Below are 27,194 nucleotides of genomic sequence, written 5' to 3' on the forward strand. Positions count from 1 at the left end.
TCTGTGCTACCTTCTGTTCTGAGGACAAACTAGATGCAATTGCTTTAATGCAATTAACACACACAATAAAAAGTGTAAATAGCAGCTTTTGGAGAGAGGGAAGCATCATAAGGACTGCAGCAGTGCAGAGTGCATGTTTAACCTTTCCACTACACTATGAACCTTGTCAGAACCCCTTTCCTCCTGCTTCTGGTATTTTCTTCATTATCCCATTAGTCACAGAATGCTGGGACCTGCCATGTGTGTTTGTGTTCATGGAGAAAATAAAGAATATCTCACTTCTCCCCATTGGTGTTTACTGACATTGGCCCTATCACTTTTTTCCCATGGGTGTTTGCCACTGGCCAGATCTTTACTTTCTTAAGATCTGAGAGAAGGGAAAGGGTTAGGGTTCACCTCTTTAGAAATGATCCCTTCACTTCCTGGTCTCATAACAGCACCGTTGGCTGAGTCAGAGAGGTAAGCCACACCTGTGACTTTGAGCAGAAAGGGCTTGTAAGCCGAGACGGCTGCCGGACTGTATCTGATCTGAACACTCTTCTCCTGTCCTCAGTGTTAATGTTTTATTTTCCAAAACATGAATTTTGTTTAATACAAAAGATACGACAACTCAGCTTTGGTATAAGTGCAGCCAAGTCCTCCTTTGCTTTGTTTTCTCTGAGCTCTTTGTTTACTTTGTCAGTCCTTGCAGGAAGTCTAAGAGCTAAAAGTAGGTGCAGTCACTGGGAGTGTAATTGCCATGTGGAGTGCCTGCATTCCTGCTGTGTCTCTTGGGTGGAGATAGATTTTTGTCTCCTCTTTGGACACTGATGTGCTTCTTGCTGGAGAGGCGGCACAGAGAAAGTGACTTGCTCTTGCCCTCCTCTTCTCTCCCCAGTTCATCTTTCTTCTTCTTCTGCTTCTTCTTCTTCTTCCTCGTCCTCCTGGCACAAGGCTTTTCCTTCTTGACTAGTGTGAGAAGCCTCATCCGCAGCCATGCTGAAGCAGATCTTGTCGGACATGTACGTGGATCCAGAGCTGCTGGCAGAGCTCAGCGAAGAGCAGAAGCAAATCTTGTTCTTCAAGATGAGGCAGGAGCAGATCAAGAGATGGAAGGAAAGAGAAGCTGTGGCCATGGCGCCAAAACCAGCACGGAAGAAAGGTCAGTGTATGAGCCCAGGAGGAAACCAAAATCATCTAGCCCAAAGGCTTCAGAAGGGAAAAGTGCTTTTTATGTTATTATTCATATAACTTGGAGGGATCATTGTTTCAGACTATAGCTCTCAGAACACCCACTGTCCAGGTAGCATGGCCATGGACCATGCTGACTGGGGGATTCTGGAAGTTGCAGTGCAAAAAGTAACTTTTTTGAGCTCTGATATATATTGTACATGACATGATCAGGTGACTTACAAAGCAGTGCAGTGCAGTATCATCTGATGATGCTATTATTGGGAACACAATCATCCAATATCGTTGGGTATTTTCCTCTTGCTGACTTAAATGATACTTAACTCTTGATATACAGTATATCTTTTATAGCACTAATCCAAACATATGGCTAGACGGACAATTCATTCCTGCTATATTGCCTAAACGGGAGGGGGCACAAATAGATTGTGAGAGATTGCTTCATTTGGAGCCAGTTTATTGCAGGTCAGATCTGAGGCAAACACTTTGCATCCCGTATGTCTCTCAGCCACTAAATGATTAGTGGCTAAGAGTCATAGCTGTGTGCGATGCAAATTCCTCAGCTAAGATGACTAAGCTGATAGAAAGTCTCAGATTTTGTTCCTGTTCTTTCTGATTGTATACTGGGTTAAAATAAAGCAACCTGGGGAGCTGGTATAAAATGTCTCTGATAGTATTAGGAGCTAACAGAAAATATTTGGGATAAACAAAACATCTATGGATCTCCAATTAATTAAGTTTATGGACAACTGATTATTCAGCCATAATGGTTGAAGCCATGTTGATCTAATTCCAGTAGCTTCCTCATAATCTTGCTTCTTGCAATTGTTTTACTGCAAAACTTCTCGGCATTTGGGACGTATTTCACAAATGAAACACCATCTTATACAATTTTGGAAAATCCAACAGAAACAGAGTTCTACTTTTGTTGCGTTTCACAACTTTATCAGGGTGTTGTTGTTTTTCCATTACAGAAAATATACATACTTGTTTGTGCTCAGGATAAATAATGTATACCCTCCAACATTTCACAGATGAAAATCCAGGACATATGTGGTCAAGCAACATCAGAGTGTGGTCACGATGGCAAAAGTTATTAATGAAAACGAACTGACAAGCTAGGAGACCCTGCAGCTGTTTGCTTTTGCCTGAACCTACTGGGAAAGGCAAGACTTCTCCTCTTCCTTCCTCTCCTCTCCTCTCTATCTTTCTGAGTCAACTGAGCACAAACCACCTTTGCATTTCGATCTCAATTTCCATCAGTTCAAGTAAGCCGAGGATGAATGCAGAAAGGGGGAAGAGGAAAGAGAAACTGGGACATTTTAAAAACAGTTTAGAAAGTGGGGTGACATTAAACCAGGACCTTCCCTGCCAAATTGGGACAGTTGGAGGGTATGATAATGCAGTCATAAGCCTGTCCATCATAAAGTGTTGTTGCAAAGTGCTGCCCAGCAATAAGTCCAATGGCATGGGGGAAAGGAGTGAAACAGGTAACAGTCACTGCTTCCCAAAGGATCTCCCCCCCCCCCCAGAAAAACAACTCAGTTTCCTTTTCCATTGAAACAAAATTTACTCTGAATTACCAAGAAGCTAGAATTCAAAGATATAGATGTGTTAGTCCGTAGAATCAGTATGTAGAAGGATCTTGTAGCACCGTTGAGGCTAAATGAAAAAAAGAAGTTGGCAGTATGAACGGTAGCATTTAAGTGTGTCCCTTGAAAACACTTAAGAGATAGTATTAGTGAGGTGTGGCTCAGTGGGAGGATAAAAGAGAGGCCCCAGGTTTTTTAAAAAAATTAATTTAATCTTTAAATTAAAAATAATTGATTTTGTTACTCTTTAAAAAAAAACTAAAAAAAAAAAACAACATCACATTTGCCAAATGTTCCCCTTAACCACATGAAACTATGTGCATATAAATATATTTGGGCTGTTTGCATGCTATTGTCATTTAAAGGTAGCATTTTCATTTTGCTAGTTGTTTATGTCACAACTATTACCGTTACATTCAGTGGTATACAGGAAATATGATTTAGGAGTAACATTAGTACAAAAAACATTACTAAGGATTCTGAATAGTGTGGCACGGGTAGAGGCCATGGGGTGTGTGTGCATGACACCATGAGTTACTGCTCCAGGTGATGCTAACCCTACTGACACCACTGAGTTCCGGGAAGCGCATTTAGAATTCTCACTCAAAGAGCTCTAATGTCTCACCAAACTACAAACTCCAGGATGCCATAGGATGGAGCCATGGCAGTTAAAGTGGAATCATAGTGCTATAATTGTGTTGTGTGAAAGATATGAATTGGTTCTCCGGGGAGTTTCCAAGATTCAATCTCTTTTCTGGCCAAAAAAAAAAGGGTGGGGTAGCAATTCTGTAGGTGTCAAAGACTACAAAAACATCCTTGGAGGGCTGCATGTAGCATGAAAGCCAAATTTTGCCTACCTCCCTGTCCCTTCTTCTGTATGTTTTTCTGACACAGTTCAAACAATGGACTTTATCACATGGAGGCAAACTGGGAAAATTCCATGCAGAAATGGGATTTTAAAAGTAAAAAAGAAAAGGTTTCGTCAACTTTGCGTTTGGGTTAATGTTGCATTATTTCTCACTGATGCAAATGTTGTCTGAAAAACTACCCGCTTTTGCGGATTATTTCTAATTTCTGTTTGGGTTAACCCTGAATGTCATGTGAAAAACAACCTGCTTTGCGGGTTTTTTTCCATTTTAAATCAAGTTTCTGCAAGAGATTCATCCAATGTGATAAACTCCAATGACCCATAGGGCAGACTTCAAGGAGTAGTACTTGCCACATACAGGTCTAGTTACGCGGGAGAGTGTTAGCTTCCTACCCAACTATTTTGTTCTGTAAACTATGTACAGAATTACACTTGACTGTCTATACTTTGGGAGCAGCACAGGATTTTTTAAATTAATATTTCAGGGGTTTTGTAAAAGAACACTTTTTAAAGCACCTTTTACTTCACTTTTTAAGACTGTGGGAAGGAAACACTCATTTAAACTAGTTCTAAGTGGAAAGACATGTTAGGGTTTTTAATTGATGTATATGTGTGTTATAATTTTTTTTAAAATTTACACACCATTGTACACTTATTTCAAGAATTTAAAAGAAACCCAAAAATATTTTAGCACAAATTAAAACAGTGACTTTTGAAAATCGTGCAGAGCCAAAGAGCACGGACTGCAATGGTAAAAGTAAAAGCATGTTGAAGTGTAGTAAACAAAGTGCAAAGGGCCTTGATGCCTGCTTCCTGAGCTGCATCCACACTGCAGAAATAATCTTATTTAATGTCGCTTTAACTGCCCTGGTTCAGTGCTATAGAATTTGGAAACTGTAGTTTGTTGTCGCCCCAGAGTGGAGATGGTCTTTTCACAGTAGACAGATAGTGTGGAAGCACTAACAAAATGGTGTCAGTCTCGTATGTGGTTGAGGCCTCCTGTGTACTTGCAACTTCTAGTTCCAACCAGCTTGTTCCATGGAGTCATTCAAATATGTTCAGAACCCAGAAGTAGTTTTGAAAAAAGTAACAAATTATGTAACTCATTGTGAGCCCTTCAAAGTAATTAATTACTATTAGTATTATTCGTTACCTTTTTGATTAGTTGTTTTTCTTTTTAAAGCAGCATCTAAAAGATTTTACAAATGGTCCACATACATGTGGGGTTAATGTCTCACACAATACCTCCCCAAAATAATTTTTGCCCCCATCTTCATTCTCACTCCCAAACAATATGTTATAGTTAATATTGCTCATAACACATTATTTCTCAAGATCTGGTTCTGATTGTAGCTACTGGTTGGAAACTTGGTAGTTCAGCAAACCCAAGAGGGCATTAAACTTCATTATTTCTTATTTGGAAGGAGTTGAAGACACTTGCAAAAGAGCATGTTATGACAGGAGGTCTAACAGTGGATTTTTAAAAAAGCTAAATCCCATTGGACACAGCTATATTTTGGACACATCTAATGGAACTCTTTGTCATTGCATGTTGCCTGTTTTCAGCCCTAATCATGGTGATGATTCACATAGCTTTGGAGGTAAAACTTGAGATACTGATGCCACTGGAGTTTGGGGGTGATGCATGTTGAAAGGCTGTCTGAATGCTCAGGAACAGCTTAATTAGGTGTTAATCCTGAAAACCATGCCTTACTTGCTTCAACTAGTATACAACACCACATATAAGATTGGTGTAAATGTTATAATAGACATATGATATGAAAAGACTATAGGTTTCTATATCTGCAGGCTTCTAAAAGATTGACTGAAGAAGGAAATTATGAACGGCAACCTCATTATGTGTTCTTGAGACACACCGATATTATGTGTAACTTGTGATTCTGCACTAAATTCATTAGGATTTTGCAGTTTGTGCTCATAATCTGGAGTACCTCAGGTTATTCTATGGTTCTCATCATGAAGTTAGGATGAGCTCCAGATCTGAGCAGAGTTTGAAAAGTTACCTTTTAAGATAATAACTCCCACAATCCTCCAGCCAACATGGTCTATTCACTTTTGCAAGCTCCTTACTCATTGACTTCAAACTGGTTTAGGTAGCTGGATATGTTCAGCCTAGGGAAGAGAAGGTTAAGAAGTGGCATGATAGGCATGTTTACGTATTTGAAAGGATGTCATATTGAGGATGCAGCAAGCTTGTTTTCTGCTGCTCCAGAGTCTAGGGCATAGAGCAATGGATTCAAACTACAGGACAAGAGATTCCACCTAAACATTAGGAAGAACTTGCTGATGATAAGAGCTCCTCTACAGTGGAATATGCTTCCTCACAGAGTGTGGTGGGGTCTCCTTATTGGAGATTTTTAAACAGAAGCTTGATGGCCATCTGTTGAGTTTGCTTTGATTGTGTGTTCCTGCATGGCAGGGGGCTGGATTGGATGACCCTTGTGGTCTCTTCCAACTCTGTGGAGATTATCACACAGGAACAGGATGAGGATGGGATTGCTCCCCCGTCCTTATTCTGTCTTTGACTGCGATCCCACGATAGGCTTTCAGAACACAGTGCTATTGTCCTGTCACTGAAGAGGCATTGCATTAACACGACCTCCCTTTAATGCAAAATGCCAGGCAATGCCACTTCAATAATGAGACAGTTATGGGATCTGTGCAACATCATTTGAAAGTCTTTTGTGCAATTGCGGTCAGTCGTGCTTTCCGGATGGTATAATGTCCTGATTAGCGTGACGTTGTACGAAAATCTTCTCGCGATCATGCTATGAGAATGAAAAAAGAACGGGACAAGGATGTGTTGTCCCCCATCTGATAATCTCCCATGATTCTCTTCCCAACTTAACCCCCCCCCCTTTTGTTTTTTTTTGCAGCCCATGGGAAATCTGTGCAGTGGAAGCTTGGGGCAGATGGCGATGTCTGGGTGTGGATAATGGGTGAGCACTCACTGGATAAGCCATATGACCTGCTCTGCAGTGAAATTCTTGCTGAAAGAGTGAGACAGCAGTCACTTCAGGAAGCAGAAGCAATAAGGTTGGTATAGTTTTTTAAAACTTTTGAAATAATAACCAAAAAAGCTGGTTCTTCCAGTCTGGTTGGTTGGTTGTTGTTTTTTTCCTGGCAATCAAAAGGGCTCTCTTTGGGCCAGGTACTGACTAGTACTGACTAAATTAGGAACTTCTCAGTGCAGATAAAAAGATAATTCAAACCCTTTTTGTTTTTGTTTGTTTTTCCATAAACATAACTTGTTGGTGGGTGTATTGTCTCCAGTGCCAAATTAAGTTCCCTGACTGCTCAAAATACTCATAGGAATAGAAGGGAAATACTTTTAGAAACAAGATCAGTGGTGTTACACTGTGTGTGTGTGTCGCTTTTGGCTGCAAAGCCTTTATTTCTGCTGTGAAAACTCAGACTGCCCTCCTTGTGTGTTTTCTACTGCAAACATGGAAAGTACATCGCTTGTTTCTTGCTCCTTTCTAAGATAGCTGCTGCTTTTTAGGTTGGCAAACACCTTGGAATATAGGAAACAGCACAACAAATTCCTGGAACACAGAGCCACATGTCACAGTTGGAAGGAAGTATATCATAGCAACTTAACGTAAGCACTTTGACTTGATTGCTGGTACAAACCCAAGATTGCCATGGTCTCTGAAAAGTTTATGTAGACCCATGTGCTCCTACCGGCATGTGCCCAAACTGAGAGGTAGCTGGTCTGCTAATAGGGTTGCCACATTTTTCTGACCCCATGTGTACTCAGATGGCTAGTACATGTGAGGCAGACTTATATAAAGCCATCTCAGTCTTGGAAGAAGAAGGACGTTTCGTGAGAGTTCCAAGCTTCTATGAGATCTGAGATTTTGTAGGAGCTCAAAACGCCTGCAAGAGGCTCTCCTCTTGCATTATTTGATGCAGATTTTATATGGGCCTCTTGGAGAACTGAGAAAATGGGCTGGGGACACATTCTCAACAGATATACCTCCATCTGAAGCCAATTGGTTGTGAGTGCTGCTGTGCCTTAGAGATTTCACCTCAACATTAGGAAGAACTTCCTGACAGTCAGGGCTGTTCAACAGTGGAACACACTCCCTCGGAGTGTAGTGGAGTCTTCTTCCCTAGAGGTCTTCAAACAGAGGCTGAATGGCCATCTGTTGGGGATGGTTTGATTTAGATTTAGATTTCCTGCATGGCAGGGGGTTGGACTGGATGGCCTTTGAGGTCTCTTCCAACTCTATAATTCTATGATTCTATGTGAAGAGCAGGCACCAGCCACATTCTCAACAGAGCATTTGGTATGCACCAAAATGGCCTCAGACAGTGCTCCCTCTGTTGCAAACATGGCCAACACTTGCTCTTCCTGCTCAGCTACACAGTCAACTGAGAAAGTAGCACTTGAGGCATGTTTTTGGGTGGCACTACCTTATTCGCCAGAGAGGAGGACGATGAGCATCCAGACTTGCAAAGTTTGATACATAAGGCCATTGGGCTGTGTCTGGTCCCCATTTTCAACAAGCAAAGAATACAGAAATTGGGCATCCCATACAGTCCCAGTATGGGATTGGGTTTCAAACCCCCAAATACAGGACCAAAAAAGGGGCATCTAGGAAGACTACCTGCTAGTAGTGAAGCCTTCTGGGTTTGTCCATTAAAGGCAAACATACTGATCCACTGGTCCCTATTCAGCTGCTATCTTTGGTAGGTTACTAGTTTCATATTACCTTTGGAGCAATTCTGAGAGAAGCCTTTAAAACATTTTAAATGAGTTGTCAGTTGCCTGTTTACAGCATAGGTTTCTCCTTACTTTTCTTGCTTGTCGAGGTCACGCCTGGGGAGGTTGGGCATGAGTGGTGGGGCAGCTGAACATTGGCTTTCGTACATATATAGATGAACACAACACTACAAGTTTCATTTAAAACCTGCATTTCTCGTGCTGTAGGTGTTTGCTTTGCAACTAGATGAGAACAAAGAACATAATTAAGTATGTTGATCAATGATGGGTTTCTTTCTTTTTGGTATTACAAGAAGAATGCTTCTTTGGTGTTAAACTGGGAGAGGGCAGGTTTGAGTAGAGGAAATGTAAAGAAGGTAGGTGGATGGGTGAAGCACTGGTCCTTATGCAAACAGAAGTGCTATATTTGCCTTTCTTTCCCCTTGCTACATGTTTGGATCAGGATGGCTATAAACTCACCAAAAACTGGGGATTATCCAGTGGAATCCACCGAAGAAACAGGGGTGTGTCTCAAGATGCTCTAAAAATAGTAGCTGAAAAGACCAACACATAGACCAGAGGGCTATATATTGTCTTTAGCCAAAGCTTGAAGAAATCACTTTGTAGATTACAGCTCCAAGAATCTTGAAGCCTGCGTCGGTACTGGCCACTTTTCCATGTTCTACCCCAACCAAATAATATATTCCTCTGAATACCAAGTGCTCAGGAACTACCAAAAGCAAGGTCTTGTTGAACTAATATCCTGCCTTTGAGTCCTTCCTGGTCAGGAAGTGTGGGAACAGAATGCTATATTAATAAGGACTTTTGTCTGATCTACCAGGGCTTTTTGTGTGTCCTTAAGAAATTATATGAACAAAAATGCTTACATATCATTCAAGACCAAGTAAAAGGAATTTATTTATTTATGTATTTAGAGCATTTAGACCTTGCTCTTCAGCCACAAAGGCTCTCAGAGCAGTTTACAGATTGTTAATTTGACAGTTCCCTGAGCTCAGGCTTACAGTCTCAAAAGACCTGACACAAAAGGAGAAGGGACTGGCAGTGGGGAAGGGGATCAAGTCCAACAAATGCTGCCAGTTCTTCTGCCCCTCCAAGGCCAGGATGGTGGCACTTAAGAAGTAGGGAAATGGTTTGGGTGCATGTTTGCCATTTTCTTTGGAGGGACTGCTTGGTGCCTTGGCACAGAAAGTCTTTAATTGAGGTCTCCAATCTTTCTTTTTAAAACCCGAAATGCCAAAACTAATGACCATCAGTTTTTCTAGAACAGTGGTGCTGTTCAAGCTTTTTCTTTGTGCCAGTTTCTTGGTCTAAATTTTCTTTCTCAACCTGCTGCCAGTTCTGTTCAGGAGGGTAAGACAGGGATGGGTGGGTCAGAAGAGGGAACAGATATGAAGGACTTCTTTTCTTCTACAAAGCTAACAGAAATTTTCAGAGGCCAGTTTAGATGGGGGAAATGATTGGGCCATTTTCTCAAGCACCCATCCAGGCAAATTGGCAGCCTGCTGCAGTTGCATTTCAGTAGAGGAAAAAATCAACAGAATACCAGAAGAATTCACCAGAATTATACTTGCTTTCCTTATAAACTGTGGGAGTGGTGAAGTGGTATAGTAATCCGCCTTCTGCCGAATGAATAGAATAGCATACCAATAGGATATTCAACTGCACTGTATGCATCGCAGCTAAGAAAATCAAAGCAAGACCCTTGGAGGAGATAGCAATTAAAAGGGAGATTCAGTTATGAAATAATCAATCTCCCAAACAATGTTAACAATGTTTGAATCTGGAATGTTTTAAAATAGATTATGTAACATGTAATTACTATTTGTGTTTTATGGTGTTAATGGATACAGAAAGGGCCACGTTTGTGAGTAATTGTACTATGGTTAAATTTTAAGCCGTGTTTTAAAACCTGGATCTTAATAGAAAGTGTTTTTCTCTTTTTTCTTTTTTGGGCCTTATGTCTGTGCTTTTCCTAACAGAAACACCTTTGTGTTTTGTCAAAGGCCTGTGGCTAAATGCAATAAAATTGCTTCAACTGTGGGTGTATATTTTGTTGAAGAATCAGTCGATATATCCTCTTTGAAAGTGGCACAGGCCTCATGCTATGAGGTCACATTCACTGTATATGGCGATTTGCGTCCTGTGTGTGTTTATCTCGTACCACACCCCTATAAAACCTAATCATGCACATTCGTAAAGTATCTCCTTTTGCAACTTCTGTTTGCACCACAAGGCAAATTTGTGCAGATGACGAATGTACTGTATTGTTTCAAAAGCGCAATATTTTGTTATAGCGAAATTCCCCTTTTGTTCCTTTCTTTAGACAAGGTCCAGTCGAAGGGCTCACTGACATTGGCCTTGGATCAGAAATACCAAGAGACAGTAAAAATCCCATGATTGGGCAGAAAGATATGGGAAACCCCTCAGCTACTGCAAATGACCCAAATCAAGAACAGGTAATTGTCTAGTCTTATGTTCTTACTCAGACATTAAGAGGAAATCTCAGCTGATATTGAGAGAGCTCTTTCATGAATTTGATGGTGGTTCCTGGAACCACAGTTCAAGCCCAGGGTACACTTGGATGGTGCTCAGATCTTCTGACATTTTTAAGACTGAAAAGCCACCATGGTGAACACTGAAGTGGATCTGGGTTGTAGTGCTTCAGGTGTAGGTTACCATAAGTGATGTGATTTAAAATAATTAACAACAATTTCTCATCCCTGACTTGGGCTCTGGGGGATCCAGCCATTTCCTCCCTGTGACCTTCTCACCATTCTGCCTTTATCTTTAGTCTACTCCAGCTCTTCCTCCTCCTCCTCCTCCTCCTCCTCCTCCTCCTCCTCCCTTTCACTACGTCTAGTCCCCCTTTTAACCTCTCCAGCCTCCACGTCTTTTAACAATTTTAACAACTGCTTCAGCACCTCTTTCCCTCTATATGGGGAAGAGCAGCCTGTGGCCCCTGAACGGCTGAACCTAATTTCAAAAACCATTTGATAAGAAAGCTCAGTCCCTCTCCCAACAGCCTCCTGAGGCCCTTTCACACTAAACAGTGATAACACTTGTCATGACATGGAACCCTTGCGCTGGTAATTTTGTGAGTACAGTGGTCCCTCCACATTCACTGGGGTTAGGGGTGAAGGAGCCCCGTGAATGTGGAAAAAAGGCAAATAAAAACATAGTTGTGATATACTAGGAGGTTTATCCTAACTAAATAAGCCATACACAAATGAAATATGTATAAATGTATTGTTATGAGTTTGCTCTGTTTTTTCTGTATTTTGTATGTATATGTGTTTATAATAAAAAAATTAAAAATAAATAAATAAACATTATTGTTTTACCTGAGAGAATACCTCTCTAGGAATCTCCAGGTCCTCCAGTTCAACTCTGTGGTCAACATCTGCCAGAGATTGATAATAGAATCATGCTGGAGGACCTACAAATACCTGGAGAAATGTTTTCTCATGGTCTGTGTTCTCCAGCACAACTCTGTGGTCAATTTCTGGCAGAGTTGCACTGCAGGACCTCGAGATTCCTAGAGAGAACATATTAATCAAAGCCACAAAGGTCAAAGGAGATTACCAGAAAGGGGATATCCCAGCCTTTTCCTGCCCCTGTCCCATCCTTCCTGCTTGATCATGAGAAAGACTTGCACATGGCGTCCCTCTTATCCAGAAAGCACAACTGACCACGATTGTGCAAAAGGCTTTCAGATGGCGTCGTGCTTATCCTATCATTGTCCTGTTGTTGAAGTGAAATTCTCCTGGCATTTTGTGTTAATGGGAGTTTGCGTTAATACAATTCCACTTCAATGACAGGATAAGCTCGACATCTCTGAAACGTTTTCATGCAATCAGGACAATGACAGGAGAGGGACTGGAGAGTGATCTGCTTCACTCCTGACCCTATCCTGATAATCTCCAAAGCAATAAATGTGGAGGCCTAACTGTATCACTCTCTGGATGAGAATTCTAAATACCTCTCCCTAAACTGCAAACTCCAAGGATTCCATAGGACTTTGTTGTGGCAGTGAGAGTAGAATCATAGTGCTGTCATTGTTTAGAGCAAAAAGAGCCCCTGGACATGAAGGAAGAGAGAGAATTTGAGCAGAGCAGAAGAATGGTACACAGCCAAGAGACCCAGTTCATATACTCAAGGTCAGGTCAGAGTGAAGCAGAGGTCTCAGGCAGCAGACTTGGAGTATTGTGAAAAGGGCAGTGAACTGTGAGTTGCTTAACTGTTATTGATTGTATTTCTGCTAGATGGAGAAGGGACTTTGGGGATTTTCTGCTTTGATTGTTAAACTAATGTGGCCTCTTCCTGTGGTTTAAACAGAGATCTAATATACAGAAGTGGTTAGGTGAACTTCAGGACTTTGGGACACATACAATTTTGCAATACTTTTATTTTATTGCTTTGGAAATTTATTTCCTTCACACATGTGTCAGGAGCAAAACGTTACGCTAAAAACTTGAAAATATTATCTTGAAATTCACTGTGACAAGAAAAGATTAAAACTGAAGCTACTAGAAGGAAAGCAAAGGGGAGGGGGATCAGTTTGGCATCTCATTTACAGAAAAATATCCATGGACCTTAGAAAGCTTCCCTTTTCTGCTACTTTAGAACAAGGACAAGAAATTTCTCCCTATCTAGGTTTCCTTTAAGTGTCTGAGCAGACTGTTTCTGTCTCTGTGTTAATATTTAATGCAAAGGAATGTTTGTTAAGGAGGTTGGTCACAAAATCACAAGTACTGGGAAGCAGGAAAATAGAAGCTATGATCTCTGAGATAGAGGTACTTATATCAAAGCTGGGTGGTGAATATATAAATTAGAATACACCCTGAACTGAATGTGTTTGAGTGCAAGATGTGTAGAAACTAGTGAACATTTAGGCCTGTTACAGACAGCCAAAATAAAGCTGCTTCGAGTCACAGTGGAGGTATGGTGTTTCAATGATGCATGTGTCCTAAGAGTCCAGAAGTTGCACCAAAGCCACGCTCCAGCCCTAAGGACTGGAGTGTGGCTTTGGTGTGGCTTCTGGACTCTTAGGACGCATGCATCATTGAAACACACTACCTCCACTGTGACTCGAAGCAGCTTTATTTTGGCTGTCTGTAACAGGCCATAGTAACTTGGTTGTGGGAAGGATTCCATTTCAAGTTTAGACAAAGCACATTCTAGTTCACAAAATCTCATGTGCAAATCAGAGAGTTAAGTGTGAAGTCGAAAGCTTTCATGGCCGGCACCCATAGTTTTTTGTGGGCTTTTCCAGCTCTGAGGCCATGTTCTAGAAGAGTTTATTCCTGACGTTTTGCCAGCAGCTGTTACTGGCATCTTCATAGAAAGCTGGCATGGAAGAGAGAGAGGTATATATACTATTGGTTGTGAGGAAGTGATTTTCATGTTAATCTGTTTATTGTTCTGTTGTTGAATGGCAAGGCCTACAGAGTGTCCATTTACTTAATGATCCATTGTCTGCTGGGAATCCCCCTCACCCTGGGTGGTTTTCATTTGCATTTGCTGGGTCTTGATTTTGGTGTTTTTCAGGACTGGTAGCCAAACTTTGGCCTGTTACAGACTGCGAAAATAAAGCTGCTTCAGGTCTCTTTGGAGGTATGCTGTTTAAATGATGCATGCATCCTAAGAATCCAGAAGCTGCACCATAGCTGCCCTCCAGTGCTTAGGAATGGAGTGTGGCTTTGGCGCAACCTCTGGACTCTTAGGACCCATGCATCATTTAAAGAGCATACCTCCAAAGAGACCCGAAGCAGCTTTATTTTCGCAGTCTGTAACAGGCCTTTATTTACTTTAAGAATTTCTTCTTTCCTGTTGAAGTTGTCCAGGTGTTTATGGATTTCAATGGCTTCCCTGTGCATTCTGTCCTAATGGTTGTTGGCATGGTCCAGAATTTCAGTGTTTTCAAACAGCATTTTATGCCCAGGATGGCTTATAACACGTTCTGCTACTGCTGACTTTTCTGGCTGACCTAGTCTGCAGTATCTCTCGTGTTCCTTGATTTGTGTTTGAACACTGTGTTTGGAGGTCCCTATGTCAACTTGTCCGCAGCTGCATGGTGTGAGGTAAACTCCTGCGGCTGTGAGACGGTCTGTCCTGTCCTTCGCTGAGCAAAGCATTTGCTGGATTTTCTTGCCTGGTTTGTAAACCATTTGGAGGTTGTGTTTCCTTGCTAGTTTCCCTATTCTGTCTGTGACTCCTTTGATGTATGGTAAAAATACCTTCCCTTTGGGTGGTTGTTTGTCTTCACTCCTATGGGTTTTAATGGCACTTGGTTCAATGAATAATACTTCCCATTCCCATATCTGCCAGCTTATAATGTCTGGCATTCTGTTAGTAAAGTATGCACACCTAAGTCCAGTTTACATCTGTGCAACTCACTTTTCTGATAATTGAAGAAGTCAAAATCCTCTACCAACTGCACAACAACCAAACACCCCCCCCCAAAAAATACAAGTGAGCACCTTGTATTAAAATGTGATTTTAAAATGCACAAATTCCTTCTAAAATGCCTGGAATTGAACCAGGGGCACCTGGTGGCTTCTGTGTTTGTGGAGGAGATGAGTCTATTCTGGGTCTTAGTCCGGATATTAAACTGCTATATAAAGGGAAGCTGTGCTTCCCTAAAGGCCTAAAAAAATCGTCGTAAGTCAGTGCAAATTAGTAACTGTGTAAATATGAATAATCTGCTCATATTAATTTAACACATTAATTTAAAATATGCTAGGTGTTTTTCAGTCTTTGGCATATTTTTACCTTTTAGTGGCCAGATGGTGCAGTATTACATCTTACAGTGCCACTAGAGAAGAAGAAATCTACACATTTTCCTTTTAAATCAAAAGATTAGCAGTGCTAGAAAGTTTTGGAAGCTAGGACATTAGACTAGGTCTTGGACAATGGCAATTGGGAGTCTCCTGTGTTATTTAGGCCATGAATTTGCTCTGAGCTTTAAATCAAATTTTTGGGGATACAGTTCAGCACATTGGATAGATCCTTTAGAATAGATGCTATACCCCAAAGCAGATTCACTACCCCAACAATATGGAAACCACCACTGAACTTGGGATGCCCAGGTTCCAGTCCCAGTAAGCCATGAAACTTCCAGGTTGCCTTCAGTCCAGTTAGTCATTCTTTCTTAACCTGGCCTAGCTCACAGAGTTATTGTAAGGATAAAGCATTGGTGGTAGGGAGGCCACTGGACCTCACGGAAGGAAAGTTAGGATAGCAAAGTTAGTAACAATAGTTGTTATTATTTACAACTATTATTATTAACCTTTCTATCCCATCTTTCCCCCAGTGAGCTTCAGTGTCAGAATACATCTTGTAGAGTATCTAAGCAGAAAATACTAAAGAGCACAGAGTGTAGTTGTTATTATGTACATCAGCAAGGGAGATTGAAATGCATAAAATGCATTTTCACATCTGGCAGAGAAACAGTTGAATTTGTATATGAAACTATCTCACAAAGCTGGCCTTTATTAAACTAGTTGGATGCATCTTTTAACATACTTTGGAGTTCCTTCCTTCCTTCCTTCCTTCTTGAAAGTCAACAGTTCAAGATGTCTGAAACATTCCTGACAGCCTCTTTTGCATTGTCTCCTCTGCTATTTTGTGTATGTTCAGTAGAGTGAAGTCATTTATCCTGCTCTCGATGAACTTGTAGTATGTGGATTTTGGAATGCCAGAATCCTTCACCTTGTCCTCTCTTCCTTTATCCTGCCCTTCCTCCAGACTGCTCAGGCTGCCATACATAGACGTTTCCTTTCATTTAACAACCATTTGGTGAGATGGGATAGGCTGACAGATATTGACTAGCCCAAGAGCTCTCAAGGTACTTTCCAGCTGAGTGGGGATTTCAATTCAGGTCTCCCTAGTTCAACTTTTATTTCATATCAGTTGTGCCATGCTGAAATAAAATATATGCATTCTCTTCAGGATCCTGAATCTGAAAATTTTGGGTGTGAGTATGAGTGCTCTCCAACCTACATATCCTGGAATGGATGCTGATTGATTCAAATCTTGGGACCAAAGTGTGCAAAGCTCATAATCTCATATTTATTTTGGTTGAATTTTAGCCTCCTACAAATAAATCAAGAGGCATAGAGCAGATGTTGGCAGACTCTGTCAGGCATTCAAGGAAGTATGGCATTCAGCAGGTAAGAAAACAATGTAGATTTTTCTGTATTGGAATTACTGTAAAAACTCATTCAGAGGTGGGAAGAAATAGTTGCAAAAGGAAGAAAAGAAATTGTATTGCCTTTGTGGGAACTTTGCAGCCTATTTTCAGCGTTGGGGGAAGGGCCTGATCTTCTTTCTGTACAGACTCTGCAGCACCTCAGACAAGCAAGATGCAGATCTGTGGCTCTATCAATTTTACCTTGTTGTCCTTGCATTTTTAAAATCATCTTTGCCCTATGAAGAAGATAGTGTATTTTGAAATTTAGTCTAATGACTTTTGCACCTTCTGGTTGGCCTAATAAAGTCATTGCTAGCCTCATGTACCAACAATAATGAAAATCGTGACCCTACCAATGGTGGTGATATCAACAACAGTAGCAGCAATAATAATGAAGAACCCTGTTGGGCAATTGCAGCTTTTCTAACCTGCAATAGCACTTACATTTCTACACTGCTTTACACTGCTAAGCACTCTCTAAGTTGTTTACAATGTGTTAGCCAATTGCCCCCTACAATCTGGGTTCTCATTTTACTGACCTATGAAAGGATAGAAGGCTGAGTCAACCTGGAGCCCTGCAGGATCAAACTCATATTTTGGCTGCAGTAGCAGCATTTAACCGCACAGTTTAGCAGCTATGTAGGGATCATGAAAGTCCCCTAAACCCCACTTACCAGCAAGCAGCCACTATGATTGACAGAGGTCTGTTCCCCCTGTCAGTCATGAAGTAGTTGCCTGATATTCCCACCCGCTACCTGCAAAAGCAATCTGTGGTGCAAGGTGGATTTATTACAGGAGTCTTTTTTCTGCCTGTTGCACCAGAGATCACACACAGGAGGGGGAGGCAGCTTTTCCTTGACTGACCAGAAAACAGACCCCTGTTGATCCCAGTTTACCAGTAAATTGTGTTTTTGGCAGTGGAGTGTGGTGGTGGTGGTAGAAATGACACTGGAATTCACTACTTAGCAATGTCGTTGTGGCGCTACATAATATGAAATGGGCATATAGGATTCCAGGAAATAATAATATGCATCAGTGACTGTAGTAAATACAACAGAATAAACAGCTTTTGAAGATATATGCATATCTATATAATTGGAAAATTATTTCTTGTTTGCTGAACCTCTGAAAACACAATTCAGAAAAGATCTTCTAGCCCTCCTTTCTTTTCTGTATCATTACAGTGGACAAAGGAAATGGCTGTTATGGTAATATGCTCTTCAACAGTAGTCAGAAGACAAATTTTAATCTGTGATTAAAAGCCTGAGATTAATAGTCTAGTAGTAATGAGTTGTACTGAATCAACTAGCACTAGTCTTCTTCTGTTTAACATTTTTGGGAAGATAAGAGAAGATGCTAAAACTGTCCATTAATTCCCAACTATAGCCGGTTAGGAAGGAGAGTAACGGTTGGTATCTTAAATGAAAGGTCTCACTTTGTGTGTTTATGACAGAACAAAGATAATCTAATGAGGACAACCATGAATGAGACTGGAGCACAAGGAGATCACATCAGTGAGTCTGCTCAGAAACCGGACAAAGAAGATCCTGATTGGCTGGAATCTTGTAAGTCACTTTGCAATGGATGGGAAAATGTTGCTATGAGCTGATTATCATTCTTAATTCACTTATGGCCAAGCTATTCTCAAGTGTCCCTTGTGTGGGGTTTTCAGTATAGAATTAGGCCTGTAAAAATCTTTGGGTGTATGCATGAGGGAAGATTATATGTTTGTACTCTTATCTTCTTATCCTAAGAAGATCCATGTCTTCTTTGCATACAGAAACTCACAGGCTCAGTCCTAGCATCAGGGACTTTGCATGAGGGATTGCTGCCAATCAGGGTAGACAGTAAGCTAGATAAACCAAATATAACTCATGGTTTAGGGCAGCTCCCATCCTTGATGATAAAACATCTTGGATAGCAAGCCTGGAAAAAGCCATTGCCTAAGAGTCGAGAGATTTGATGCCAGTGAAATACTGGTGTCTATTCCACCGCTGGATTGAAAGTAGTTTGTGGTGTCATCTTACATGGTACGCACCCCCTGGTAACTCCTCTGACTTGTTTAATTTAAAAGATACAGAGCAGTTCATGGAAGGGATGGAGGTAAGGTCACTAGACTTCGTTTGTTTTATTTGAAAGTTAGACACCCAAAGAATAGAAACGTACATTGAATTATACTGTATGGTTTGTATAGACTGCAAATTTATAGACTACAAATTTACAGATTACGAATGCTAAGTGGATGGCCTAAATTTCAAATTGAGAATCTGACCAGAAACTACTGCTGTGCTCTACAGCTCCAGACTTGTTTTGTTTTCTTGCTTTCCTCTGCATCTGTTGTGTTCTTAAATCCTGTCCCCGCGCACCCAACCCCATGCGTTTCCTGAGTTCTGGGAAATTCCACAGCAGGATTACCTTGGGCTGACAGGAGACAAACAACAGTTTTTAAGAATGTTACAAAGGCATTTATGTATTTACATGATATATATTGCATGAGTTCAGAAACCATCTGACAACCAGCATGGTGGAGGCAAAACAGGAGGGAAGTTTAAACTTCCTCTACCTGTATACAACTTATCTAGAAATAAGAAATTGAAGATTTTCTGTGCAATACATATTTGCACTACCTTGCAATGTTGCTGCTGGCCAGAGCAGGTAAGAACACCAAAGCCACAATGCAGCATTGAATGAGCTCAGTCTAGAGGTATCATATGTATTGGTGGGTTTTCAGGCTATGATGCCATATTCTAGAAGAGTTTATTCCTGATGTTTTGCCAGCATCTGTGACTGGCATCTTCAGAGAATGAAGAGAATTCTCTGAAGATGCCAGCCACAGATGCTGGCAAAACATCAGGAATAAACGCCTCTAGAATATGGCATCATAGCCTGAAAACCCACCCAAAACTATGGATGTTGGCCATGAAAGCCTTTGACTTCATATCATATTTATTACTAAATAACGTTGCATCTCTTTTGTTCTTGCTGGGTTCCTCTACGTCTTGTGTATCTTAAGATTTCAGTACGAGCACAGATGCTTCAGTCTTGAAAAAACTGAGTAACAGCAATATTCTCTAATCATTTCAGTACAACGGTCAAAAGCAGAAGATGAGAGGCGACGCACTGTTGCCAAACATGCCCGGGATGACTACAAGAGGCTTTCGCTGCAAGGCATCCACAAAGGAAAAGCAGCTGAAATTTCCAAGATCTTAAAGGCAGGAGAGCAAAAACAGATGGTTCCTCCTCCTTTGCCACCAAAGCCTAAAAACCTTCCTGCTCCTAGAATAGTCAATGGAAGACCAGAGAGGTCAGTCTCTGAAGGCTTGGCTGAGTAAAGAAAGGTCAGGGTTCAGTAAGGGAAGGGTTTTGCAAGGTCTCAGATGGCTGTTTCTCACTGTGGTCATGAAGCCATGGTTTCCCCTCTCTGTAATGAATCTTCAAGGTTAGAAGCAAGACTGTGAACCTAGCGTGTAGCCTCACAGAAGCCAGAGTTGAACAGCTGAGACTTAGTAAGAAATGGCCGCTTATTGATTTCAACAACAGTTGGTGGCTTCCATGTCAGTGGGGCAGTGAATCCACTCCAGGCTTCAATCCACATTTTAAAGGAGCTATCTAAGGTGTTGAATCTGAAAACCTCTGAAGAGGTTTAGCACTTTATATAGCAGTTTAATATCCGGACTAAGACCCAGAATAGACTCATCTCCTCCACAAACACAGAAGCCACCAGGTGCCCCTGGTTCAATTCCAGGCATTTTAGAAGGAGTTTGTGCATTTTAAAATCACATTTTAATACAAGGTGCTCACTAGCTGAGAAGGCTTTAAAAAGAATTAAGATATATATTTGTAAAAGATAGATCCAGCAATTTGTATTTACTGGTTACATTTCTGGCACCCTTTTCCTCTTTTGCAAGCTCAAGACTGTTTAGGGAATTTGTAGGACCAGAAATGAACATTCATATGAATCAGAGATGGGCTTGGTTGGACCCATGCCTCTGAGGGGGGATCCAATAGCAAACTCTGAAGCCCCTTGGGCATATGGCTGCTCCCTGTTGCTGCTTAGTAGACTTATCTGGGCGAACAAACAAATAGCAAAGGCATATAATAATAATAACTTTATTATGGCCAATTGGCCAGCACGGCAAAGGCATATTGGCATTGACGTGCCTCACATACTTGTTTGGATCCCAATGAAGTAAGCAAGCAAAGGCTCCTTGGCTGCTACAGGATGAAGAATGAGATTGTCAAAAAGTGGGCATCTTGTCCAAGGACCCTCCAAAACCCACAGCCTGCACTGCTATGGATTAATATAATTTATTATGAAAAAGTAGTGTGTCTTTTGTGCAAGCAGTCCAATCTGAGTTAACTTGCTTGTCCTTGCATTCATATAGTATGCAAATCCAGGGCAAATTGTCCATTCTCTCTTTTTTATTTACTTCCTTATTTCTTGACCTATTGGTATACTTATTTTTTTACTATTGTGTATCTTTTTTGTTGTTTTGTTTTGATGCTTTTTTCCACATTTATACAATCTCTCTTTCCTAAGAAATTGCTTAATCTTTCCTCCTTACATACATTTCTTTACTTCTCTGTAAATGTATCTGTTCACGATACCTGTCTTCAATAATATTAATGATAATTTTAAAGTATAACTGTCTCTATTACCCAAATTAATGTTAATTCAGAATCTTTATAAATGTTTCTAACTGGATGTAAGGTAATTTTTCTAAACATTTTATTGCTTTATGCTGGCTGTATGCCATAATAAAATTCATTCATTCAGAATCTTTCAACACTTTTTTCTCCCATTTTTGAGATAGAAACTTTGGCCTGTTACAGACTGCCAAAATAAAGCTGCTTTGGGTCTCTTTGGAGGTATGCTATTTAAATGATGCATGGGTTCTAAGAGTCCGGAGATCGCGCCAAAGCCACACTCCTTTCCTATGCACTGGAGGGCAGCTTTGGTGCAGCTTCCAGATTCTTAGGATGCATGCATCATTTAAATAGCATACCTCCAAAGAGACCCGAAGCAGCTTTATTTTGGCAGTCTGTAACAGGCCTTTATTACTTTATTCCAGTCTTTTATAAATTCCTTTGGTTCTTTGTTTAATCTTCTGGTTAGTTTGGCCATTTCCAACATGTCTAGCAGCTTCATACTCCAATCTTCTATCTTAGGTGTCAGTTCCGATTTCCACAGTCTTGTATATACCATTCCGGCTGCTGATATCATATAGAAGATTATTCTCCCCATAGTTTTTCTCCGTATTCTTATCTATCATGTTCAATAAAAATGTCTCTGTTTTAAACTGTGTATTTACTTGTAAATCCAGGGCAAATTGTAAAATTGGTAAACCACCAATTCCTTTGCCTTCACAGAAAACAGGGAATACGGAGAACGGTCTCCAGTTCTACTCAGGAAGCTATTGTTCAGTGGTTCAAAGAAGAGCAGCTCCCCATCCGAGCTGGCTTTGAGAAATCAATGGATAGCATAGCACCTTGGTTCCATGGTGAGTAAACAGCCCCCTCTTGGGATGGAAGATGATGGGACTGTTTTCCAATGTTTTCTTTAAAAAAAATAAAGAAAAGAAACATTAACATGAATGTATTAATGTGTAAGAAATGTGAGGCATCAATGAAGCAAACAACAGCAATGATAATTATTGACTTGAAGGCACATAACTACTAACAACGTGGCTGTACAGATGAGAAGAAAGGGGCTGCCAGAGGCAGTAACCGCACGGGCGCAGCAACAAACCACTCCAAAAAGGAGCCATGAAACGAAAAGGAGCTGCCTTTGTGCACTGCTGCCGAGGCACCATTGGCACCCTCACATGCAGTGATGACGTATGTGTGGCACGGTGCCATATAGATACTGCGCCACATGTACATCATCATGGTGGCTCCATTGTGAATGGGGGCAAGCCATGATGGCGCCAGCAGTGTGAGGTAGGGCTCAGGAGTGTGCGGACACTCTGCTCTTCCGAGACTTACTTTCAGCCCCAGGCCGCCGCACCGGACCAACGAGATCTATTTGACATCACTACTGTAGGAGATGCAAGCATGTTGAGTGCCTGCCTTTGTTTTTGGAACAGGTATTTTAACCACCAAGGAAGCAGAAGAACTTCTAAGTGGTTTGGCACCAGGAAGTTTTCTGATCCGGGTCAGTCAAAAGATCAAAGGTTATGTTCTTTCACATTTGTCAACAGAAGGATGCAAACACTTCTTGATAGATGCTTCTGGGGACTCCTATAGCTTCCTTGGTGTGGATCAGCTACAGCATTCAACGTTGGCTGACCTGGTTGACTACCACAAGGTGGGTCCCATTGTTGACCTTGTTTCAGCTTATAATATGATTATGCTAAAGAAGTCTTCTGGTAGTAAAATGTTATTTCTGCAGGACTTAAAGTTGGGTGTTCTATAGGAATATAAGGCTGAAGACTGGTGTTACATTTTAAAGCAGCAGGGAGAGTTTGAAGATATCCTCACTGATTTCAGAACAAACATGTCCTTCACTGTCCCATGGTTACAAGGTGTGCTCCAAACTACATAGGCAAAATTACTTCTTGTAAGTGAACCATTCATTCATTCTCCTGTCCATGGTTTTGCTGTTAGCAGCAGCTGAAAAGCTGTCTGCCATTTTGTTCTGGAATTACACTGTAGTCAGTGATCCACGGGTACCAGAGGCATTTCACAATGGTTGTTGACTTGTCAATCACTGCCAATAAGTCTGCAACTGAGTGACCAAGAAATTGGCCATGGGGATGCCAGGTAATGAAACTTCCACAACAAGCTAAGCTCTGTAAACCAATTTTGCCATTCTAGGTGATCAGATTTAATTGGAGAAAAGATGGACACAGCCAATGTGTGGGATGATGAGGACATGAACCACCTATTTACCAAAGAAACTTTGCAGTGCTTTTTAAAAATGTTTTTAAAAATATGTATTTGTTGTTGTTGTTGTTATTAGAGCCACCATAGTGTAGTGGTTTGAGCATCGGAGTAAGACTCTGGAGAACAGGATTTGAATCCCTGGAAAACCATGGAGCGATCTTGGGCAAGTCACACTCTCTGAGCCTCAGAGGAATGCAAAGGCAAACCTCCCCTCAGCAGATCTTGCCAAGAAAATCCCATGATAGGGTTGCCATAAATCAGGAACAACTTGAAGACACAGAACAGTGTTGTTGTTGTTAATAATAATATGAGGTAAAAGATGAAAAGGTATGAAAACTAGTCAGTTAGAAGGAGAGTGGGGGACACACACACAGTATAGAAAGGCAAGGTGGATAATGAATCTAACAATTGGTTTGCTACAGGGCTCAATCATACCAATATAGCAATAGTAAGTACATTTCTATACCACTTATCAGTGCACTTAAACACTCCATAAGCAGTTTACAATGCGTAAGTTAATTGCCCCCAACAAGCTGGGTGTTCATTTTACCAACCTCGGAAGGATGCTATGCTGAGTCGAACCTGAGCCCCTGGCTGGGATTGAACTCACAACCTTGTGGTTTGTGAGGGAGTGTGTGAAGTACTGACATTTAACCACTGCGCCATCATTATTTGTGGTGGTGGGAGACCCTCCCACACCAGCAACAATCTCTCATTCCATACATGCAATATATGAACCATGAAGAAAATTTGTTAAAATACTGAAATTATTCTACATTTATAAAAAATGCCCATGTTTTCTACTTTTGTTTAATAATAACAACCAGCCTGCACATTCTACAGATCTCTTAAATATTTTTTAATGTTTAGATCATTAATAAAAGGATTACTCTGTCAATGTCTTTATTTTTTAAAACTGTACTAGACCAACATCCCTTCAAACACTAGACCAATTAACTTCAAAGCTTCCCACATACCCAGCCTGTTATATTGCAAAGTCATGAATTAGCCCCTCAAAAGCAATCTCACATGCAAGTTTATACTCAAGCTTAACAGCTTCCCCATTGTAAAAAGGCTATAATTTTGGATAAGTGCTGGCTTATTGAAATGTCTTTCATCTTCTACCACGGTCACAGACTGCGAGTGCTAAAAATCTGCAGGGCTAGGCATACTTCACTGAAAATTAGCTGTAGTTTTTATTTAATCTTATTTAATAGTATAAATGGAAGACATTTGCATTCTTTTCCAAAACTAGACTTGAAAGTATTTTTTCAGGTGCAACGTTTCAGAAGGAAAATTCTCAGAAAGATCTGTGGGAAGGAGACATTTAAGAAGCTTCTTCCCGTTCCTCAGGCTATACTGAAATACTTTAGGACTGAGGGGAATGTAGTTCAAATGCTCTGGGTGCTTTGAATCTGTCCTCTGAAGTACAGGTGACATTGCACTGAGATTGTGTTGTTGTTATTGTTGTGCCTTCAAGTTATTTCCAACTTATTGCAACCCTAAGATGAACCTATCATAGGGTTTGCTGCGGCTGACAGTGCATGACTCACGTAAGGTCATGCAGTTTCTATAGCAGAGCAGGGAATCGATCTCTGTTCCCCAGAGTAGTCAAGCTCTCAAACCACTACACCATGCTGGCTCCTATGGGTGAATTAAGACTATTTGTAAACTATGGGTCTGTAAATCCTACCAGCAGCAGGCAACAGCAGCATTTGTTCCCACCGCCTTAGGGTGTTTTGCTTTGCCCTTTCCGCCACTCATCTGTCCTTCCTGCCCATATACACGGAGCTCTGGAATTTGCTGTTCTTACGATATATGATAGGTCATATCAAAGAGAAGAAAATACATCTCTCTGTGGCTGCATCCACACCACAGGAACAATCTAATTTGACACTACTTTAATTGCAGCTGCATCCACACAGTAGCAATAATTCAGTTTGACACCACTTTAGCTGCTATGGCTCAATGCTGTGGAATTCTAAAAATGTAGCTTGTTTTGGCACCAGAGCTCTCTGACAGAGAAAGCTCAAGTCTCACAAAACTAAAATTCTCAGAATGCCATAGCATTGAGCCACGACAGTTAAAGTGGAGTCAAACTGGATTATATCTCTCCAGGGCGGATGCAGCCTGTGTTTCAGTCTCACTGGTTTAACTGTATAAGTGTTGTAGAGAAGGACCTTAAGTTGGAGCTGGACAGAAAGCCCCAAAGTTCAGACTGTTGTTATAGAATCTGAGATTTCTCTAACACTGCTTCTAATGCGCTGGACAATAAATTACATACATTCAAGAGAGGGAATTTCTATGGATATCTTCAGGCAAGGTCTACCATTTATGTTTAGCTTTGTCTCATAGTAATGGGAACTGCAACCTAAGGTGGGTCCACCAGGCCATTTGAACTTCCAAGCCTTCATAAAATCTACCCCAAGCAACCAAATGTGGGGGTCCTGATTTGTTGTAATGTTCATGTAGCTCATGTTGCTGAGTTAGGCCTGTTACAGACTGCCAAAATAAAGCTGCTTTGGGTCTCTTTGGAGGTATGCTATTTAAATGATGCATGGGTCCTAAGAGTCCGGAAGCTGCACCAAAGCTGCACTCCAGTGCTTAGGAATGGAGTGTGGCTTTGGCACGACCTCCAGACTCTTAGGACCCATGCATCATTTAAACTGCATACCTCCAAACAGACCCGAAGCAGCTTTATTTTGGCAGTCTGTAACAGGCCTTAGACTCCATTCAGTGACTGAAGAACCTACCATGAGTGCTTTTTAAAATCTTACCCTAATCGGTACTGTACTTCCATGAACATCTGCATGCTCAGCTTCATTACATGCTTTCATCTTTTATCTTAAAGATACCAGCTACAATTAAATTAATTAGTCTTCTGTAGGAAACCAACTGCTCACTGTGAATATATTTTAGTTCTCTGGAAAACAAATTGAGACAAATGAATTCTTACCTGTAGTGGTTTACTTTCTATTAGGATGAACCCATCACATCTTTGGGGAAGGAACTTCTGCGTTATCCCTGTGGCCAGCGAGGCTTGGAGCCAGATTACCTTGATCTTTTTGAATGAGACCACAAGGAGGTACTTTTCTTGAATGGAGAATACAAAGTACACAGCCAACACCCTTCAGTTGCTACAGTCACCTCTTTAATTGTGAACTTGAGGTGCCAGTTTATTAACGAAGAGGTAAAGTGTGGATTGATGTTAGCAGCTGCAGGTCTAGAAGCACCTTCAAGATGCAAAGGAAGAGGAAGCAAAATGTTGAAGAAAACAGGAAAAGAATAAAACTACTGTGAAAGACACTGATAGTATTAAGCTTTGCTTAAGCTGGTTCCTGCCCTTCTGTATTCTGTTGTTAAAGGAAGTGATATGGAAAATTTCCAAAGCCACAGTTCACATTTCCTGTAAATCAACCTTTTCCATCATGACTCTTTCCAGGTCTGTTAGCCCAATGGTTTGCACTTTGGTCCTCCAGATGTTTTGGACTTTAGCTCCCACAATCCCTGACTGATGGTGAGGTTGGCTGCAGCTTCTGGGACCTGAAGGCCAAAAACCTGGGAGACCAAAGTTTGGAAACCAGTGTATTAGACTATAGGCCCCATCATCCCCAGCCAGGGAACGTTGGGGAATGAGTTCCCAACATTTCCTGGTGCCAGGTTATGAAAGGCTGCCATAAATACTTGAAAGGCTTCTTTTATTGGGGGGGGGGGGGGGGGGGGAAAGCCCTGCACATA

General features: G+C 41.1%; 1 protein-coding gene across 3 annotated transcripts; it reads left to right on the forward strand.

Moving 5' to 3' along the window:
• The first annotated feature begins 975 nt into the window (after window positions 1–975).
• Window positions 976–27,169, forward strand: SH2D4A (SH2 domain containing 4A). 3 transcript variants are annotated; one of them, XR_016281898.1, is made up of 10 exons: window positions 976–1,141; window positions 6,528–6,687; window positions 10,704–10,836; window positions 16,471–16,551; window positions 18,025–18,136; window positions 19,656–19,875; window positions 21,942–22,072; window positions 22,658–22,878; window positions 22,963–23,130; window positions 26,437–26,509. XR_016281898.1 is itself a non-coding variant. In XM_089532293.1 (9 exons), exons 1-9 carry the CDS (start codon window positions 976–978, stop codon window positions 26,527–26,529), a joined length of 1,317 nt encoding a protein of 438 aa, XP_089388419.1. In that variant the 3' UTR covers window positions 26,530–27,169. The 3 variants fall into 3 exon arrangements, 2 of the variants coding, with proteins under 2 accessions (XP_089388419.1, XP_089388420.1); XM_089532293.1 differs by lacking the exon at window positions 22,963–23,130 and having other exon boundaries at window positions 26,437–27,169; XM_089532294.1 differs by lacking the exon at window positions 22,963–23,130 and having other exon boundaries at window positions 22,772–22,878; window positions 26,437–27,169.
• The last annotated feature ends 25 nt before the right edge of the window (window positions 27,170–27,194 follow it).

Source organism: Sceloporus occidentalis, unplaced genomic scaffold (genome assembly GCF_023333645.1).
Source record: "Sceloporus occidentalis isolate IW3139 unplaced genomic scaffold, rSceOcc1.0.p SCAF_7, whole genome shotgun sequence".
Lineage (NCBI taxonomy): Eukaryota > Metazoa > Chordata > Lepidosauria > Squamata > Phrynosomatidae > Sceloporus > Sceloporus occidentalis.

What these genes read in the sequence shown, in the direction of transcription:
- SH2D4A (XM_089532293.1), top strand. Translation starts at nt 976, where the DNA reads ATGCTGAAGCAGATCTTGTCGGACATGTACGTGGATCCAGAGCTGCTG. An exon ending in ATGACCCAAATCAAGAACAG is followed by an intron (nt 10,837 to 16,470) that starts GTAATTGTCTAG and finishes GTTGAATTTTAG; the next exon opens with CCTCCTACAAATAAATCAAG. An exon ending in ACCTGGTTGACTACCACAAG is followed by an intron (nt 22,879 to 26,436) that starts GTGGGTCCCATT and finishes ACTTTCTATTAG; the next exon opens with GATGAACCCATCACATCTTT.